Raw genomic sequence first — 21340 nt, 5'->3', positions numbered from 1 at the left:
AATAAACAATAAAAATACATAGAGTGGATAACGTTGGGGCCTGAATTTTTACTTCGTTGTAACCGAATTTTGTTATAACCGTGTTCGTTATAACGGGAGTGCACTGTACTGTCTTTGACACTGCTGAGCAGTATGATGTTATGAGATAAATCTGCTCGGTTTGAATTCTCAAATGGAAAACGATATAAAGAAAATATAATAATTCCACAAATTATATTTCTTTTTGGGAGAGTATACACATTCCCTACGCTTCTTGCTGACTAGTTGCTGTTCAGGGTATTCGCCCTGGTTTCTGATAGAGCTAAGTTAAGAGCTCTTTTATCATGATACTCTCTAAAAAGAAAAATCGAGTGAAAATATTCACTCTTGAAGGAGTGAATACAAAAAAGAGTGAATTTAGGGTGAAATTGGAGTGAATTTTGAGTGAAAATGTTCATTTTCACTCGTTTTAGAGTGACCTCAGGGATCACTCCAAAATCTTCGAGTGATCCCTGAGGTCACTCCAAAATGAGTGAAAATGAACATTTTCACTCAAAATTCACTCCAATTTCGCTCTTTTTTGTATTCACTCCTTTAAGAGTAAATATTTTCACTCGAGTTTTTTAGAGAGTACAGAAAGTGAAAATATGCTGAATTTTCTTTATATTTTCTTTATATATATATATATATATAGTTTTCTATACATGATGTTACAAAGTGTTGTAGTCTTCTCATCCAGCGATATCTAAATGACAAAACGGCTGAGGTATACTCATCACCCGAATTTGAGCAAGAACCGATTTCAAAAATGAATCAAAGTATGCATGCACAAAATAATGAATAACAAACTTCCATACATTAGTCATTCTTTGCAAATATTGGATTCTTTCAAAGTTATTTGAATTGTTGTGGTTTTTTTCTATAAGTTGTAGTGTTTGATAATACATGTATATCAATAAGAAAGATTTTCATAATTTCCCATAAGCGTTAGATATGTGTTTATTTTGTACCGCAAGTTTATACATAAAGACTTATCTGGTTTATATCAAATATGAAAACATACGTTTGGCAGCTGTTGTATGCCTACAATGAAGTATATATATATATATATATATATATATATATATATATATATATATATATATATAGAGAGAGAGAGAGAGAGAGAGAGAGAGAGAGAGCGAGAAGGGGATCCTGACCGTGTACAGCACCAGTGTAGCTCCTTCATTATTTATTCAGTACGAGAAGAAGAGCATTCGTGGACATATAGTGATCAACGTGTGTGCTTATTGTCCTAACAAGACCGAAAGCTCGGCAATGAGATTAAAACCTAAAATGGTATTAAAACGCTTTATCCTGGCGAGGAAAGCGCATGTTTTAGAAACAAGACACCAAACATGCGCTTTCCTCGCCAGGATAAAGCGTTTTAATGCCATTTTAGGTTTTAATCTCATTGCCGAGCTTTCGGTCTTGTTAGGACAATAAGCACACAGGTTGATCACTATATGTCCACGAATAGTGGACATATAGTGATCATATAGTGATCATATAGTGATCATATAGTGATCATATATATATATATATATATATATATATATATATATATATATATATATATATATACGTATGTCTATATATATTAAAATTCAAACAGGAAAAGCAGTTTTTGGCCAATAAGGTATATGTTTATTTGACTCTATTTTTCTGCGTCCCGCACCTTCTTCAGGAGTTTAAAGTTGCACACGCTCGTCTCTGGATAGAGGAAGTATTCTAACAAGAATGCAGACTAATACTTAGTTCTTGTTGGTTAGCTACAGTCAGGAACAGCACAGCGTGCCCACATTTTGCATGGATGAATGAGACAACTCGATCACTATGCCCAAATTCAGAGGTCAGAATATTACATGTCACTTCACGAATTACTCCAATAAAATTAATCTGCTCACCTGATCAGAGGACGAACTAACGAAACTCACACAATAAAGAGTGAATCAGATACTTGACCATCAAACATCAAAGCGAGGTATTCATTTAACTTGCCAGAATTCTCACTTTTATATCTGTGATCGATTCACGTTGACACACATTGTTCACCGAGGCCACAAAACCACTTGACGCCTTTATAGGAGTGCAATGCTGTGTACCTGCCATTAATACATGTACTGCATTACCATACGACTTTGTTCTTCAAGCTCGCTCAATGTCAAGGAAATCAAATATCACACAATTGAGATGCAAGGTTCATTAACGTCAGTTTGGGTTTATTATTGAGATCGGCTCTCAGCTTATTTAAGGTTATTTTTATCGAAGGTTAGGTGTGTGACATTATTATGTCAATGATAATGACAATACTGATTACTTTGCTACATTCATTACAACTCCGTCCGTTTTTACCCTACTGTTCCACAAAGTCATGTCTCCCCAGCCTTGTCAAGTATTAATTTTTACAACAGAGTAAAGGAGAACTTAATAAAACGTCTTTTCCAAGGATGGGGCTGGGAAAGAATAAAATGGCAGGAATAAAAGCTTGGACATCCCGTGTATAATACAGTGTAGGACCTTCCACCATTAGCCACTGCTCGGCGAGCTACACGTTTATAGTTTGAGTTCACTACAACGGACAAAACATTTCATTTAGATATAGGGATAACAAATGTTTGAAGGTTGTTTCAGAACTAGAAATAAGTCCCCGCCAACACTTTTATTCTGGTACTCCGCCAAGAAAAATAAACAGTAACAAATGTGTTGTTACCATGGCAACATACTTGCTGCTACTCTGGAAAACAGGATGTCTCGCACAAGTACAAAATTAATGGCCATAATCCTACAATCCCACGTGCCCAATTTCATCTCAGGTGGTCAAACACTTAGGGAGCAGTTTCATCCAAAGGATTGTATGGTCTCTGTCATGAAAAGACATTACCATGACAACACATTTTCTTCATTGACCATCACGAAAAGAGATGTCTTTTCTCAACTATACATTATAACAGCAATTATACGTGTTAAATCCCAACTCAATTCGAATTCGAATTCGAGAGAATTCAGTCACGCAATACCCTGTATCATACCCTCTTACCCATGTTGGGGTATAATAACATCAATACACCTGTACATTGTTTACAACAGTCAGACTTTCACAGGGGCGGATCCAGGAATTCCGTAAAGAGGGAGCGTGTTTACAAAATTAATGGGGGGGGGGGCGCACGCACCCCATCCCCCATTTTTTTCTTTTTATTTCTTTTGTTTCAACAAAAAATAAAGGGGGGGGGGGCGTGCGCCGGTTACGGTCCTCCCTGGATCCGCCCCTGCTTTCATGTAAGATGAATTATATACTGTCATCCTGCCGTCTTTACAAAGCCCATGACGGAGCATGGCTACAACTACTATAAATAAATGCCCAGTGATCTATTTTACCTCACAATCTCAGCTTTATTGCGACTTTGTCTTGAGCAGTACGTATCACCTGACGATAGCCCCTCATGATTACATTTAAGCCCTTTACTCCTTTGATTAGATCGCCCTTCTCTCCAGACACAAACCGATACAAAAAGTCAAAACCTAAAGAAAGGAAAGCAAAACACACACACACACACACACACACACACACACACACACACAAAAAAAAAACCCGAACCTTCTGAATAACGAACCTGTGCCATTTTCGAATAAAAATAGCTTCGGAATAACGAACAAAACTCCTTAATTCAGTATGAGTGCACGTCACGAAACCAACACCCGCGAGTCATATGCGGTACAGCCCATAAGTCATACAGCCCACGAGCTCGACACTAGCTCAATAGGAAAATAAGACCCATGAGTCTGGCACTACGCAAACAAGACCTCTGAGGCTCACACGTTTAGTTCGACACTAGTAACATCACGGAGTCTAATGTACCCAGAGTCGGTCTCGCTCGTGGGCCTCTTTTCACTAGTGTAACACTCGTGGACCTTAATTGTTTGCACAGTGTCAGACTCATGGGCCATATACGCCTAGTGTCGGACTCGTGGGCCTTGTTTGCCTACTGTCGGGACTCATGGGCTTTATTTACCTTGTGCCGAGCTCACGAAGTGTATGATTCTTTTATGAGCTATATGATTCATGGACCTTTTTTAATGCCTCTTTGCAGTGTCAAAAGTGGGCGTCGGTCTCGTGTTATGACCCCTTCAGTTCATGGGATGCAGCATGCATATTCAAATAACAACGATGAACATTAGAGCCTGATTTACCACAGAATACACAAAGTAATCGTTTTCATTACCACTGCCACAATTTTGAATTTCTTGCTTGCTTCCAAGTGCACTTTGAAAGAAAATGAATCAATGATACGATCCATAGGGCCTATACGTTCTATGTTCGTACATTCGTCATGAAAGTAACCATAATGAAATATAAACAACATAGATTGCACGCAACATCAGATCAGTGCCGTTATTGTTTCGCAGCGCGACATTTAGCAAGCACATGACGTCATTCTCTTGGCCAGGTAATACTTAATTTTGAATCACAGCAGCAAACAAACTAACAAAACATTCAACGTTCTGGGTTTTGGTGTATTCTATACTGTAGAGAAAATTGGACCTCAATCCTATACTAGTATTACCATTACTATTATTCGCAGTTTTGTAGCCGACAGATTAAGTTTTTTCTATTTTTTGTGAGGTTGTATTTTAAATCGTTAAAGGTGAAATTCCTTGCAAGTGATTTCTCCGTCACATCGGCCCTCTTTATTTGCATGGAAGACATTGTAGACTGTGACCAGCGGAAACATCGTCAGAGTTCCTAGAACGACCGCTATCTGGGCGGTAACTCCTACCCAGATGAGGTGGCGTCGAACGTTGGTCCCCTTTCGCACTATCCACAGGGCAGCTGCCTGGCAGTAGATGAAAGATAGCCCTTCGAACATCCACGCCAAGACCTGAAATCACACGAGAAGGACCTGTCCGTTCAGAATACATCGGTAAAACAGCTATTCGAGAGAGCATTATGCATGTATATATCCCATAAATACTTTTTTCCCCCTTCTACCTACCCACTTTGGTACTGGACGTACTAATTCCCTCTCAAAAATCATTATCTTTTGATCACTGTAATCTTTTACAATGTAATTTAAAACTCTGTCTTTGGGAGGCTGGGGACTGTGTAAGAAAGCCACCAGCATTTGATGGTAGCAATTCGTGAAAATGTGAAGACATCACCTCTTCACGTCATGTAAGTTGTCATGTTGTTGTTTTCTTTTTTGTTAGAGTGAAGCTGATTCACTGTATATAAACAAGGAGCAAATTAGAACAAATGAAACAAATCCGAATGATGGACAATATTCACACTATATCTTAAAAGGGGAAGACAAAAAGAAGGATAAACGCGGAATGCAGAATTGAGTTAAGTATCATTGAGCGGAGATCAAACTAGATTATCTAAAAAAGTCTCAAACGATTGACCCTTTCATAAAGGAAAACAAACTTACCCCAATCTAAAAAAAGATACACAAACAAACCAATAAATTGAAATACATTGGTGGAAGAAATGAGGTTGAGATGAGTCCTTTTTCTTTTTGTTAAAACAAGAATACCATTGAAAGTTTCAAAACGCTTTCGTTGAAGCCATTTTCAAATTATCGTAATGATTGATCGTTATAACGTTGGGGTTTAGCACCGCACAACCTTTACATCATGTGCATTGCATTTTCGGATTCGAATCCTTCACTTTCGGAATCATGAACCTCCGACACAAATCTTCGGAAAAAGAAACCTTTTTCTGGCTAACGTTCGAGTTCGAATCCCGCCCAGTGCTTGCGTCCTTGGACAAGATGTTTTTACCCACTTATGTCCCTCTCGACCCAGGCGTATAAATGGGTATCTGGCAACGCTAGGGTAATAATAATAGCAGGGCCCTCTGGTAGAACAGTAGCAACAATGAAGAGGCCACCCTGGGTAAATAAGACGTTATTATTATCATTATCATGATAATGATTGTGATTATCATTATTATTATCATTATTGTTATTATAATTATATTCATTATTATTATCATTATTATTATTATTATCATTATCATTATCATTATTATCAACCCATGGAACAATGAACATCGATCTTCTCATTATTTTATCCTGTATTATACGCCCATTTTTATGATTAATGTCCATCATAATAAGGTTATTTTGGAAGTCAACTCTTTTACGTCACTCACGATAAATATTTTGCCGACGAGTAGTCCTTCCAGAGGCGGGTGTGGACTCATCACAGCTACTATCAGGCCGTAAGTGGCGGAGAGAAAACCGATAACCAAGGTTACAATGACCAAGACAAAACTATGAATGGGTTTCACGAGAAACAACAAGAAACCCGTCACCTTGGATAGATTACGAAAGATCACCACATATTCCAATGTGTCGTGCCCATAGGCGCTCCCTGAGTAGGTCTGAATCGTTGGCATTACACCATACAACATAAAGAAATCCATGAAGATGAGAACGTAAAGAAATATGTATTGTTTTGTGGAAAGGGGCACTGGGTCTGACTCTGTATGAGAAGATGTTTCTGCTTCAGCTTCTCCCGTTGTTGCTTGCATTTCAAGCAAGATCGTGTTTTCTTTATCTTCCTCGCCCTGGCTCTGGAACAGACCTCCGCAAGGATCGTGGCGTCTGCGGCGTCCGTCTTCGGAAGTCGCGTACTCTCGTATCGCACAAGGGAGCACGTTTAGTCCTATGAAGGAGAGATGACACACCAGCATCATCGCTGTGAGGACATAGAAAAATGATGTCGGTCCAAACTCGACTCGGGAGGCCTTGCGAGACCACACCGTACAGTTATAGGCCACAGAGTGATTGCCAATCAAGGTCTTGTTGATGAACGTGGAGTTTACAACGCATGAATAGTCATTCGTCCCTTTCTGTATCAACATCACGAGTGTGGGCCACAGTGAACTTGATCCTTGCCCGACCAAATACCAGTTGAGGTAACTTGCTTTGAAGAGTGACATGAAGCCGACGAACGTAACGCTTGAAGATACATCGACCAGAGAGATAAAGAATAGGAGAACGAGAAATGCAGTGCTGTGAAGTTTGCCATCGATTGCCCAAACGGTGTACTTGTTCCAGGTGAACGCCACTATGAGGGTTCCTATGGTGGCTATGAACGTTGTCACGTAGATTACTGGGATTTCTGGCCTATAGCATCGTTTTGGTGCGAACCGGTTGCATATCAAAAACGCTAATGGTCCGACGAGGGCCACTTTAATGACCACAGATATGTAAGTATTAATCTCGTATTGCTCGGGGATACCTTGCAGTATCAAAATGGGTACTTCGACCCAGAGTCCTGAAATGCTGATCCAAGCTCCGCCGCCAAACAGGACGACAAGAAGGGCGACGAACCAGGAGACCTGTGAATCAGTCGCCATGTTGATGTTGTCATCAAGGGTTGAAATGTCAGACTCTGGGATCACTGGGTTAATTGTTTCCTTCAGTCTCTCCTATCCAAGAAAGCAAATGGAGATCCATAAACGAAGATAATATTTACAATCAAACAACTAATCACATTGACGTTATAGAAGTCTTTTTATGTTGCCAATTGCAGAAGAGTTGAGGTTCATTTTTTTATCGATTCATTGTTTTTTTTAATCGATTTTTTTTTTCATTTCATTTCATTTCATCTATCTCATTTTATTTCTTTCTTTCTTTTCGTCAAACATAAAGATAGCACGAAATGAATCAGAAGATATAACATAGGCATGTATTCGATTTTACATGGTAGATAATGGTTAACAAATACAAGATTATACATGCATACCAGCAAAATACAAAGTTATGTCTGGAGGAAAAAAAAAAGAATTGAGAGGTCCACTGAAAAGCATGCTTGTAAATTGTGAACCACTCGAAGGATTCTTGTGAACATATTTGTTTACAACGACAGGACAGAACAAGACAGGAGAAACACAACGACATTACATGACTTGACAGAAGGGTATACCATTGAAAGTAATAAAGCACAAAATAATAATGGAAAGAAAGGAAAGAAAGAAAAAAAAGGGAAAAAAGGAAAAGCTCACACGCTGAACATCGGGATCGGAAGAGGGAATTGAGGCGCTTCGGAGCTCAAACAGCTGAGCAAAATTTGTACAAATAAAATGATGTAAAAATTACACAATGATGAATTCAATGATTGATGATTGATGACGAGGATTTGCTGGTGCACATGTTCTCTTCTCAATACCTCCCCGTCTCCTCTGAGGACACAAAATGTATAATTTTCTAATATTGTCTAAATCGTATACTGTCATTTCTACATCCTTGTTGTTGATATTATCATACTAACAATTATTCATCCGCTTGCAGCATGTGGCTTATCCGACCTCCAAAACCTGTATCAGAGAAGAATTTGCTATATCCTCGAATATTTTTCTTTCCTTTTTTCTTTTTTCTTTCTATGTTTTGGTCCTTTGCTGTACCTGTGCTCCTCACCTTAATCTTTACACTCAATTTTAATACTGGGACCTACCCTCGACAAGCTTGCTTTTAAGAGTATAGGTTCCATCATATTTCTTTAGCATTTATGCTCAGATTCCATCTTTTATCGATCAACCACTATATTCTATGTATTTGTCGTATTCTATCATTCCTTCCAGCCGGATATAAACTATTTCATTTTGTTATATTTTATGTATTTTTCACCGGGAAATATGGAAATAAATTTAAATGTAAATTGCATTTTTGTGATCCGATGAACAAATAATCATGAAAATGAGCATCGTAAAAACAGTCAATTTCTTTCTTTTATACAAACCAATGACGTATGTCCATATCATATTGCTTACTCGGCGAGTGTTCGGCAAAACATCCTGGCCTGCGATGCTGCTTACGTAAAAGAAAGACAATAATACACACACACACACACACACACACACACACATACACATTCAAAGACAGACAGACAGACAGACAGACACACACACACACACAAGGGGACGTGAATTGTTGATAGATGCAACACAACATAGGGCCTATTGTGCTCTTTTGTCTCATTCAATCAAATATATAGGAATGAAGAATTATGAGGCTTTTTTTTCTCTTTAGTATTTGCGATGGTAACAATCAGGAAACTTACCTGTCTCTTTCAATGCTGGCAAGCAGACGATGAACTAATCCACGTACTGTGTACTATATGTACAGGGAACATGTTATGGAATCCTGTGGCATGACAGATAATCAACTGTTGATCACAACGCAATCGCTTGCAAAAAGTTGCATTCATCAGGAACCGGTATTTTTGACAGCGCCGTAACGATGGGGTTTCTGTTGGTGTTCTCGCCTCTGTTCCCTGTAGACTTAAAAAGAACAGATCCTAATTGACTGCGATTAGAAGAGCGTCTTCAGTTCATTTGGCATCATCATTCATTGCTTGAATACTTATACGCCTAACTGGTTGTAGACTGTAGTCAAAGATGGAAAAAAATACCGAAATCATTTCTGCGTGACGAGTTGCTCGTATACCCTACTGTGCCAGACCCATGTAGAATGTTACACGCCAATCTTTATGCACAATGTGTAAATGGCACTTTTCATAACAACCCTACATAGAATTTTGAAGGATACTCGCTTGCTTTATCCTTGCCCACAAAGCGAGGATTAGACAATCCTGTCCGATAAACAAGATGACAAAGAATGCTCTGTGGAAACCAAAAGATGTCACGCTAGAGTTGGGAAAATAAAAGAACAGCAAACAACACAGTAGAAATGCAAATCTGTCATCCAAAATGAATCCAGATTCAATATGCAATGTTTGCCTCACGCGTTAAACAATACTATGCCACAATAAATCATGACAAAATTGAAGCCATTTTCACTGCCTATTCATCCCATTTATGTTATCATTATTATTTTGTTGTTGTTGCAAAATTAATGCTACTGAGTAGTTTGAATTGTCACATAGGTGTAAATTACCCCTTTTCACATATCAACCATTATTACTTGGGTCTTTCCTCTGCTTGTTCGCCTTTCATTGTTTTCTTTTTTCACGCTTCCTCTATTCTTTTCATTGTAACCAGTCTAATTTGTACAAACACAACAGGTGATCACATGCATCCTCATTTGGGGTGAGGATGTATACAACTCAATAGGTTTGACTCATTTAAAACGTTATGTAATCCAGAGTTATGATGGAGCGGGGTTATCGCTCTGACTGATTCTGTTCTGCTTTGTTTGTTGCTAGGTGATATCTTAACTCCCAGCACAACGTATCTGATTTGCATATGCACTATTTGTTGTTAGAATGTGCCAATTCTACGCAAAAGAACGTCGTATATAAGACAGATGATCTGCAGTTCTTTTATCTATGGGTCAATAGCAGTAGGGCCTTTATTTTCTTCTCTTGCTCAGCAATGTGTCATGCATAATAACCCAAATACCTCTATGTTTGTTCATTTCGTTGCCCTTTTTCAAGACGATACTCACAATGTAGCGTGCTATGTTCGTATTGTTAGAATGTGCCAATACTATATGAAAGCATGTCGTATATTTGACAGATGATCTGCAGTTCTTTTATCTTATGGGTCAATAGCAGTAGGACCTTTATTTTCTTCTCTTGCTTAGCGATGTGTCATGCATAACAACCCAAATACCTCCATGCTTGTTAATTTCGTTGCCTTTTTTCAAGATGATACTCACAATTAGCGTGCTATGTTCTTACTGTTGAATGTGTCGATTCAATTTGAAAACACGTCGTATATTTGACAGATGATCTGCAGTTCTTTTATCCTATGGGTCAATAGCATTAGCACTTTTATTTTATTTTCTCGCCCAGCTATGTGTCATGCATAATAACCCAAATACCTCTATGTTTGTTCATTTCGTTGCCCTTTTTAAGACGATACTCACAATATATAGCGTGCTATGCTCGTACTTTCTTTCTATCGTTCCACCTCTCTGCTTTTCATGAAGAAATAGCTGACAATCTTTCGCACCGTGTTACACCGCGTAACAATTACCAGTCTTGTGCCATGAGATAGGATTTTTTTCTTTGCTATCCTCTGAATAGGTGGCGTGACATTGGCTATCAGTTCATCGAACTGTAAATTTAGTGCACAACTATGGCACGTATATTGTAATACCAATCTTGGAGAATGAACAGAAGCAGTATTGCGTTATGTAATAACGTGTTCAATTGGAATGGTGTCATGTCTTTATTCCGGGTGGTACTTATTTTCCCTCTCTTCTCTCAACAAATTGAATTTGAATTGCATTGACTCTAATTCTTTTATATTAGATGCCATGACACGCCACGAATTTGGCTTTATTCTCCGTTTTTCTTTTGCAAATAGGGTAACCAAACTGCAGACCCTGTCTCATATCATGTCATGTCCGTGGTTAATGGCGTCACTTTCTGTCACTAGGGCTGCTGTGTCATTCGTTTCTATCTTCTCCTTTTCTTTTTCCTCTTCTGCAATTTCTAACTCCCGTGTCATCCCTCAGCTTGGTGGCGTGATGTTGTCGGTTTAAGAAAAATAAGTAATGACACAAGTATACACAGAGTTTTTTATGTATTTAAGTAAAAATGGGTGGGTCATGAGGTGTCATTTAGCTTCGATTCTAATTTCAGGCTCTCCGCCTGGTGGAGTAGCGTCAATCTGATTCTGTGATGAACTATAGGTATAATGATAAATTAAATGGATAATTTGGTTGAAATGAAATGTTAAGATGATGTATTTTCAGAGTTTAGTATATCATAATGTAATGGATGTTTGACTTCTGTGTTTTTTTATTTTTTCGAGGATTGGTTTAATCTTCGTTCCTTCTCCTTTGTTAGGAAAATTCTGGTTTTGATTCAGAGTTGACAAATAATTTGATTTTCATTGAAATTTATAGTTTGGGTTCGGCAAATTTTGATGGGGTGGGAAGGGCTCTCTTTCTTGCATGTTGTTCACTACTCATGAATAAGAGCTATAGAATTATGTATAATAGGCTGTATTATTTTCTTGTCTTTGTGCTGTCCTTTTTTATTGTCGGTAATATGCTCTCTTGTAACCCTTTCACCTTGTATTCTTCTCCTACTACCCTCTCCCCCTTCTACCATTCCGACTTCATTCTTTCCGCAGCGATGCTCGCATTCTTCCGTTATCCCTTTTCTTCTGTTCTTTGGGTCATCGCCTCGTGCCCTCGAACGCACTCTGCATGGTTCTCGCTGAAACTCGAGTTCGGTCTTGTCATTCATCTTATATATTTTAGATGATGCGAATTGAAAACTTCGCTTTCAGTTTACTAAATGACGACGAATTTTTTGATATGTTTCATCAAGACCCTGTGTCATATACAATTAATGAATCCAATGATGAGTATCCTGCTGTTTATGACTTCGATTTTTTTGAAACAGATGTAGAATTTAATGAGGATAATCATGAACAATATGTAAGTTCAAAGTATTATACTATGAATCAGTTCAAATCCTTAACCGGACTTACTGATTGTTTCTCATTATTGCATTTGAACATTAGGAGTTTGAATAAGAATTTTGATAATTTTTGTTGTTTTCTGGACAATACTCATGATATATCTTTTTCTATAATAGGTCTTAGTGAAACATGGATTACTCAGGATTCTGCTTCCGCATATTCTCTTCCAGGCTATGATTTTATAGAAAATAGTAGACGCGATAGAATGGGCGGAGGTGTCGGTTTATACATCAAACAAAACCTTGATTATGTTATGCACAAAGATTTAATGTGCATGAACGGAGTCATCGAGTCATTATGTGTTGAAATCAAGGTCGCCCATGCCAAAAACATACTTGTATTCATGATGTATAGACCTCCTAATTCTAACACCCAAGACTTTTTGGATTATTTGCAAAATTTATTCCATAATTCAGTATTTCATAATAAAGACTGTTATGTTATGGGAGATTTCAATATAGATTTATCTAAGTTCCAAGCAATGAATACTGCTCAATCTTTTCTTGATATCATGATGTCCACATCTTTTTTACCCCTTATAACCAAACCAACTCGAGTAACCAATCACTCGGCAACTCTTATTGATAATATATTTTGTAACATTAACCCCTTACCGGTCTCTGGTATTGTTCTTTCAGATTTATCAGACCATTACCCTATTTTCACTCACATACCCCTTCAGAAAGACATTACCATGAATGACCCGGTGTCAACTTTCCGGAAAGTTACACCTGGAAATATAGAGAGATTGCAAAACGATCTCGGTAATGTGGATTGGTCTTCTGTATATAATACCGAAGATACAAATGAGGCTTATAATTCGTTCATGAGTACTTTAATATCGCTTATGGATAAGAATGTTCCTGTTGTTAAAAAGAAATCTAGAAATTATAAGAGATCCCCTAGACTCCCATGGATATCTAAGTCTTTACTGCGATCAATCAATCGAAAGAATAATTTGTATTATGCTAACAAAATTAAACGTACCCAGCAATCTCATGATAGATACACTTCATATAAAAACGTCCTAACACAAATATTACGTTATGAGAAACGGAAATATTTTACTAATCAGATAAGTTTGTTTAAACATGATATTCAAAATACTTGGAAAGTTATCAATATGGCTATCAACAAAAATAAGGACAAACCCCGTATTACATCAATCAAATATGGTGGTTTATTTGTTGATGATGTTTCTTCAATAGTTGATATCTTTAATCAGTATTTTTCACAAATAGGAAGTAATCTTGCCCAAAATATTTCATATACTCATCTGAATTTTCAAGATTATTTAGAAGGCCCGAATCCTAGCTCATTGTTTTTCATGCCTTTGCACAGAAATGAATTATTAGATATAGTTCAGAATTTAAAAAATAAAAAAAGCTCTGGTTATGACGGCATTGATAATGTCCTTTTAAAAAATATTATTGATTATATCGTTGATCCACTTGTACATGTATTTAATTTGTCTATAAGTAACGGTGTTGTCCCTGAGGCTATGAAAGTCTCGAAAGTAATTCCTGTCCATAAAAAAGGGGGAAGGGAAGATGTCTCCAATTATAGACCAATATCCCTGCTAACCTCCGTTTCGAAAATGTTAGAAAGGGTTGTTTACACCAGACTCTTGAAGTTCTTGGACACTCATAAAATAATTTCTGATTATCAGTTCGGATTTCGGCAAAAGCATTGCACATCTCATGCAATCCTTACTTTCCTTGACAGGGTTTCAAAAGCGATAGATACATTTCATCATACTATTGGAGTCTTCCTGGACCTCTCCAAGGCCTTTGATACCATAGACCACAACATACTGCTTCACAAATTATCACATTATGGTATCAGGGGAAAGGCCTTGGAGTGGTTCACGAGTTACCTTACTAATCGAAAACAATTTGTATTTATCAACGGTCACGCATCGACTACGCAAAATGTTGACTGTGGTGTTCCTCAGGGAAGTTTACTAGGTCCCCTTTTATTTACTCTTTATGTCAATGATATGTCAAATTCTTCAAACATCCTCTCTTTCTTATTATTTGCAGATGATACTAATGTGTTTTTATCTGATTCTGATCCCGATCGATTAATTGATACTTTAAATAGTGAATTAATGAAGTTACTTCATTGGATAAGAGCGAACAAACTGTCAATAAATTTGCAAAAAACTAAATGTATGTTGTTCAGTAATTCGTTGGAAAATTTACCGAGAAATGTTCTTCTGGAAGACACGGTCATAGAAGAAGTCTCTTCCATCAAATTTTTAGGTTTGATCCTGGACAATAAACTTACCTGGGGTTTGCATATTGATTCTGTATGTCGTGTTATTTCAAGGAATATAGGTATTATAAACAAAGTCAAATTTTATCTTCCCAAAAATGTACTTTTTATGTTATATTCTACTTTGATACTACCTTATTTAAACTACGGGATACTCGCATGGGGAAACACTTTTTCTACTTATACAGAAAGAATATTATTATTACAGAAAAAAGCTCTTCGTATCATTTGTCACGAATCGTGGAGAAGTCATACTAATAATTTATTTCACGAAAATAATATTCTGAAAATTTATGATCTTTATCGTTTGCAATTAGGACAATTCATGTACAAACTCACCAACAATTCTCTCCCCCTGGTGTTTGATTCCATGTTTTTAAAGAATGAAACTGTTCATGCATATCCAACCCGTCAATCCCATGAATATCATTTGCCTTTGACTAGGACGGTTTTTGCTAAATCCTTATTCTCCTTTTCTGGACCAAAATTCTGGAATTCTCTTGATAATAACATCAAAGAAGCTTTAAGTTTTCATACATTTTCTTTAAAGTTAAAGAAATATTTAAAAATGTCGTATGCAGCATAATGATTCATTCTTTATATACATGTATGTATGTATGTATATATATATATATATATATATTTGTGATTTCCAAAACTGTTGTTGCTCGGTAGTGTCACTATACACACTTTGTTTATCAGTGAGCCCGTACTTCTGTGCCTCTAGTGCCCTGGTTATGACCCATCGTTTCCTTCTCTCTCTCTCTCTGCCCCCCCCCCCCCCTCTTGCCCACTTCGGGACTTACTACCTTCCTCACTATATCTCTATCCTCTCATCTATCTTTCCTTACAAGAGAGCCGCCTTGTGTCTGTCAATGTGCATTGGTATGTGTGCATGTATGTGTGTATTTGTCTGTCTTTTTTTTCTTTTTTCCGCTTAGGGAAATTGTTGTTTTGTTGTTTTTGTTACTATGTGTGTGTGTGTGTTTGTTTTTTTTTATACGAGGGGACTGCACTCTACAAGCTCTGCTTTTTAGCAGTCCCCTCCATTTCCAGCAATATTGTGTATGCATTTACCACAGCGACACGAGTTATTTTTTGTATCTATGTTGGAAAGTTACCTGTATCTGTGTTACAATGTTATTTCTGTTGATCGCATTGTGGTACTGATTTTCTGACATCTGTTTATACGAATGTTTCATTGTACTTCCAATTATTTTGTTTGTTGGAAATGAAAATAAATGAACTTGAACTTGAACTTGAACCATCACTCCTACATCAGAAGATGAATAATTGTCATAGTAAAAGCCATTTTCACTGCCCGGGAGGCGTGGGGGTCCCTTTGACAATGTTCTCCCCATCCGCGTCCAAACACCTCAGAAATGGATCCTGCGTGGCGTATTACGCGAGGTATTACGGCACATCAGCTTTACACCATGTAAAGCGTATTGCAATGTTTTACAACCGGAATTATGATGAGAGACCTCAGACCTGGGGGCATTTCATGAATCATTTTGTCCGACAAAGTTGTCGGACAAATCTGCTCTTAGCCAATCAGATGCAAGGATTTCAGTATAGCTTGTAACAGTTTGTCAAAAATATCCGTCCGAAACGCTTCATGAAATGCCCCCCCCCCCCCCCCCCCCCCCCCCCCCGGGAGATAATCACGGCAATGTCTGGTCCGGCGAACTACTCACAGTCTATCCCAGACCCAGGTTATATGTCTTTTTAGATAGATATATGTTTCTTTCTGTCTTGCTTACCCGGCATGAATATGCCTGTAACTGCCACATATAGTCAGCCAGGCCAGACACATGGCTCAGACGGGTATCTTTAGATAAAATAACAAGAGGGCTTTTTACACTTGTAAATTTTTGCTTAGCCCCGGACTATCGGTGGGGCTAAGGGGGGGGGGGCCTTAGCCCCACCGTTGGTACGGGACTATCCTTAGCCCACTTTCTGTTTACACTCGTTTTTGCCAAAGTGGGCTAGCCCCACCGATAGTACGGTACTATCTGGCCCTGCAAAATAGCAGGGGTTAGCACCGCAATTGCGGTGCTAGCACCGCAATTGCGGTGCCAAGCAAGTGAGTGTAAACAGAACGAAAAAATAATCCTGGGCTAAGCGACGGAGACGAAGTCCGACCCTCACTGACCAATCAGAAACGAGGCAATCAAGTGCTGCCGGTGCGTGCGTGTACGTGTACAGTACACAGCGTAATTATGAATATTCATGTGGTTTGGAAAGTCCGGGGCTAAGAAATACGAGTGTAAAAAGGTCAGTTTTCTCCTTAGCCCCGGACAAGAGATAGTACGGGACTAATTGGCCAGTGTAAAAAGCTGAAAAAATTGGTACGGGACTAACGATAGTCCTGGGTCAGAGAAAGTCCGGGGTTAAGAAACACAAGTGTAAAAAGCCCTAAAGGTTAGCATTAGGATGTGGACAATCTCTGAAATAATTATGGCAGGCCTACTGTAAAACTAAATCTCGGAAGGAGACAGCCAGGGTTAGCCGACCTCCAAACTGGTCACATGACATGTTGTCCTACCACAGAATACGGAACAGCTATACCCTAAAATTGCGTCATCAAGGACGTCAGATAAACCTAAATACATCACTGTAAGTGGGGTGTAGATCGATCGTCATGCCATTTATCAAGAGCAATACTGCGAATGGAGTTTTGCTAAAATGCGTCCTACACATATAGTTAGAAGACAACAACAATCAAAGTAACACTTCCCACCACCAGTCAACCCAAGGCATGGAACAAGGTCTATCTGATAGCGAAGTTCTTTTTGTTCCATCACGACATTGACGACTTCCTCTTTAGCGATATATACTTTCAATTTCAATTTCAAATTCATTTTCATACTTCTAAATGAAACATGAATTAGACATAACGATATAATAATGATACATCCTGTCCAGCTTACATGTAAAATAAAAACATTGAACATGGTTGCCGATGTCTAAAAGATTCGACCAAAGTAAAATTCTATAGAGAAATACGATGGAACCTACCCTTAAAAACGAACTTGTTGAGTATGCCCCAACAAAAGCCTAGTGTGAAAAACAAGATAAGCAGCACGGGTACAATATATTTATGACGAAACTAAGGAAAACCGACCATTAATACTCGGGATAAACAGTGTAGAGTCTTCTCAAATACAATCATAGGACAACAGATAACGTGCTGCACACGAATTAGCAGTAGCTATAAATGATAGCAGTATTGACAAATGCGTATGAAAAACTATGAGATGTGGACTCCCATGAGCCCAGGGTGATGATCTGGGTAACGGCTTGCTCTCATTCTATAATGATTTTAAGTGTTCACATGGTTTATTTTGCGTTAAACAAATACATACTGCTACTGAACGTTTTCGACGTGCACTCTTCGGAGTAGAACCGCACGTATGAAACAAGAAGTGCAAGAATGGTTTATTTTGATTCATGGGTTTTCTAATCGTTCAAGTCTTGATTGTAGTACAACTTGCTCATTGAAGCCGAACAGTCAAGCTGTCCGGAAAGTCGAGTCTTCTCTCTTTGCTCTTTGCCCTCTCTTCTGGTTCACAGTGTCCTTTTCAGGACTCACATGCACATTTTCTAGAAAGAATACCTCTAGTCTTTCTTACTCTCCATCTCGTATCTCCTTTCTCACATCTCCCTCTTCACTTATCTACTATCTCCTCTTCCAACAATCCTTTTCAGTACTTACCACATGGTGAACCGTAAAACTCAACATTCGTTATCGACATCACCATGTAAACGTCCACCTTCAAAGATCATCTAACTTCTCATTCTTTTATACTGACGATGGCAACAACTTTCGAAATATGATACTACACCACTATGATGTACATTGAGTGAGGTAATAGTTTGCATGGTAGTAAAGTAAATGTAAAGGTTTATTGAGTTTGCTCTTCACCATGTGGGTAGGCCTGAAAGGGTCTGTTTGGGTAGTCAAGAGAGAGGGGGTATAGAACGGTTTACGTCTGACGACGGAGTCTGTATCTCCGTTACGGTGCCAGTGCTAGCTGTGCGATAGTCGACGGTTCCAAGACTTCCAAGAAAGAATACCTCCTTCATTTTCTCCCTCCTCTGCTTCCCTTCACCTTTCTTCCAACTTCTACTTCATTTTTTTTTGTCCATACTCCCACTCTTCTCATCACCATCACTTTCTCCTATGCCTATCATATACCTGTTTTTTTCTCTCAACACTAAAACAGATTTTTTTTTTCTTCCGGTCTCATCACCTGTGGAACCGTACCCCTATGATGATGATGATGATGATGATGATGATGATGATAATAATAATAATAATAATAATAATAATGATAATAATAATAATGATAATAATAATGATAATAATAATAACAATAATAATAATAATAATAATAATAATGATAATAATAATAATAATAATTATCACCATCATCATCATCATCATCGTCATAATAATAATAATGATGATAACAATAATAATAATGATAAATAAGAATGAAGATAGCATTAACAATAATATAGAAAAATTGTATTCTTCGAATCTATGTGGTGCATACCTAAAAAAAGACACTGGTTACAAGAACGTCGAACAATAACCTCCGACCCGAAAGGGTAGAGAGACCAATAGGTACTTCGAAAAATCTCTTGTGAATCGCAAGACCGCATTGAGCATGCGATGACATAACCCGAGAAAGTTCTCCGTGATAGCAACAACTTGTTGACAAGATTTCAAGTGTTCTTTTGATAAAACTAATGTTAACATGTTTATACAAGCCCTACATTAAATCAACTTTATATAAAAACAAACAAACAAAAAACAACAAATATACTGATCAAAGAATGCCGATATGCATGGATCATTGACAGTGGAATTCTTGCTCCCCCTTCTGTGGCTCTAAGTGTAAGAAAAATTATACAATAATAATTGTAATTTCAACCCTTTATCACAGAAGATTCGTTGCCATGTTCGTGTCTGTACACATTATACAAAAAGCACTGATAAGGGATCTATCCGAGATTATTGTGACCTCTATTTCTCCACTAGTCTTGATCGACCATTTGTGTGTATGTGTGTGTGTGTGTGTGTGTGTGTGTGTGTGTTAGTAGACTCTTGCAACCAACAATAAATTCAATGCAGGGATCTTTAACGATATGGTAAAATACATGGTAACTTGTGTTGTGTTGATTATACCATGGTCATGCATCACTTACGTGATAACTGCAAAAAAAAAAAAAAAAAATCTGAATATATATAGCTACCAATAATATATAGGCCTACTGCTATTTTTCTTCAGATTACGTGGACCCCCCCCCCCGCGTTAAAATGATAAAGAAAATCTTCAAAACCATTTTGTCGATGTCTTGACAAAGACTGACAATCACTGCATGCTACAGGCCTATATTAGTAATTTGATTAACAATAGACATTGGAATGCACATTCCCGATAAAGTGAGCATACATGATCTACGTCACGCTTCATACATGGTATAACGTACCATGTATTCATGTGTTTATAGGTCATGTAGGTATGGTATGTATACGGTATGCATAATAGGTGTAGGCCTACCCACCATGTCCATGAAAATCTTACAGCCCTGATAGTATGAAGCACATACCTTAACTCAAGGTAATTTATAGGGATTGTTGTATCACCACATAAATAATATTGTGCTGGAGGCTGAACAGCGTTAAGAAGGATTACACGCATGTGACGAGAAATGTGACTGTCGTCTGGGTTTCGCAGCCGGATTTGTGGTAAATCGCCCAAAGTCAGTCACACGGTGTTCACATTTAGGTCTACTTCGGAACTTTAATCATTACAAAATATACATACTTCAACAGCAGAGCGACGGCTGCACCGCGATTGTGGAACGATATACCACGATTCATCCGCATTCCCCATCCCTTCAATGTCTTCAAGAAGAATACTTTTCTTTTTAATCTGTGACTGAATTTTGTTGTAAAGTGCTGTGAAATCAGTCATTGACTGTGTAAGAGTGCTATATAAATAAACCGATTGTATTATGTTGTATACATCATCAACAACACGTCGATGGGAGCTCAGACATCAGACTACACCATGCACTAAATTAGAATACAGGTTGTGTCAAAAAGGCTGCGCCAAAACTGTTACAATAATATAGGTCTTATTTACCCAGAATATATCCTCTTCAGCGTTACCACTGCTCTACCAGAGGGCACTGCTATTATTATTACACTAGCATTGCCAGGTACCCATTTATACACCTGGGTCGAGTGGGACATAGTGGGTAAAAACATCTTGTCCAAGGACGTAAGCACTGGACGGGATTCGAACTCGGGTCCTCCGATCGGGAGTCGGGAGTCTGACATGCCATCCAGCGTGATAATACTCATCATGTCCTTCGACAAAAGCGAGTATTACTTATAAGGACTTGAGCGCTCTCAAATCAGGAATACTCCCTCCTCCTGCACTTAGCTCCCTCTTTCCAATGTGATGCCAACAATGAATTTGTGTGCCTGAAATTGGAGCAGCGAATATAGATGCAGTGCAAAACTGACAATTTTAACAGTACTCAAAGTTTAAAAGCACGCTGAAACATGATTTAGCGGAGTACTTTATTTGAAGGATCAAAATATTCCAGAATGAA

At 38.1% G+C, this 21340-nt stretch overlaps 1 protein-coding gene across 1 annotated transcript; it reads right to left on the bottom strand.

The window, feature by feature from the left end:
- Positions 1–4658: 4658 nt before the first annotated feature.
- LOC139712992 (solute carrier family 52, riboflavin transporter, member 3-B-like) lies at positions 4659–7384 on the bottom strand. Its single transcript, XM_071624771.1, has 3 exons — positions 6173–7384; positions 5448–5453; positions 4659–4898 (listed from the first exon to the last, which is right to left on the bottom strand). Exons 1-3 carry the CDS (start codon positions 7382–7384, stop codon positions 4659–4661), a joined length of 1458 nt encoding a protein of 485 aa, XP_071480872.1.
- Positions 7385–21340: the final 13956 nt, after the last annotated feature.

The sequence above is a fragment of the Diadema antillarum genome, unplaced genomic scaffold (assembly GCF_040938485.1).
Source record: "Diadema antillarum isolate AM-2024a unplaced genomic scaffold, OU_Dant_1.0 seq00001888_RagTag, whole genome shotgun sequence".
Lineage (NCBI taxonomy): Eukaryota > Metazoa > Echinodermata > Echinoidea > Diadematoida > Diadematidae > Diadema > Diadema antillarum.
This window is presented reverse-complemented; position numbering and strand designations above follow the sequence as displayed.

Excerpts from the sequence above, each read along its gene's own strand:
- LOC139712992 (XM_071624771.1), bottom strand. The coding sequence starts at position 7,384 with ATGGCGACTGATTCACAGGTCTCCTGGTTCGTCGCCCTTCTTGTCGTC.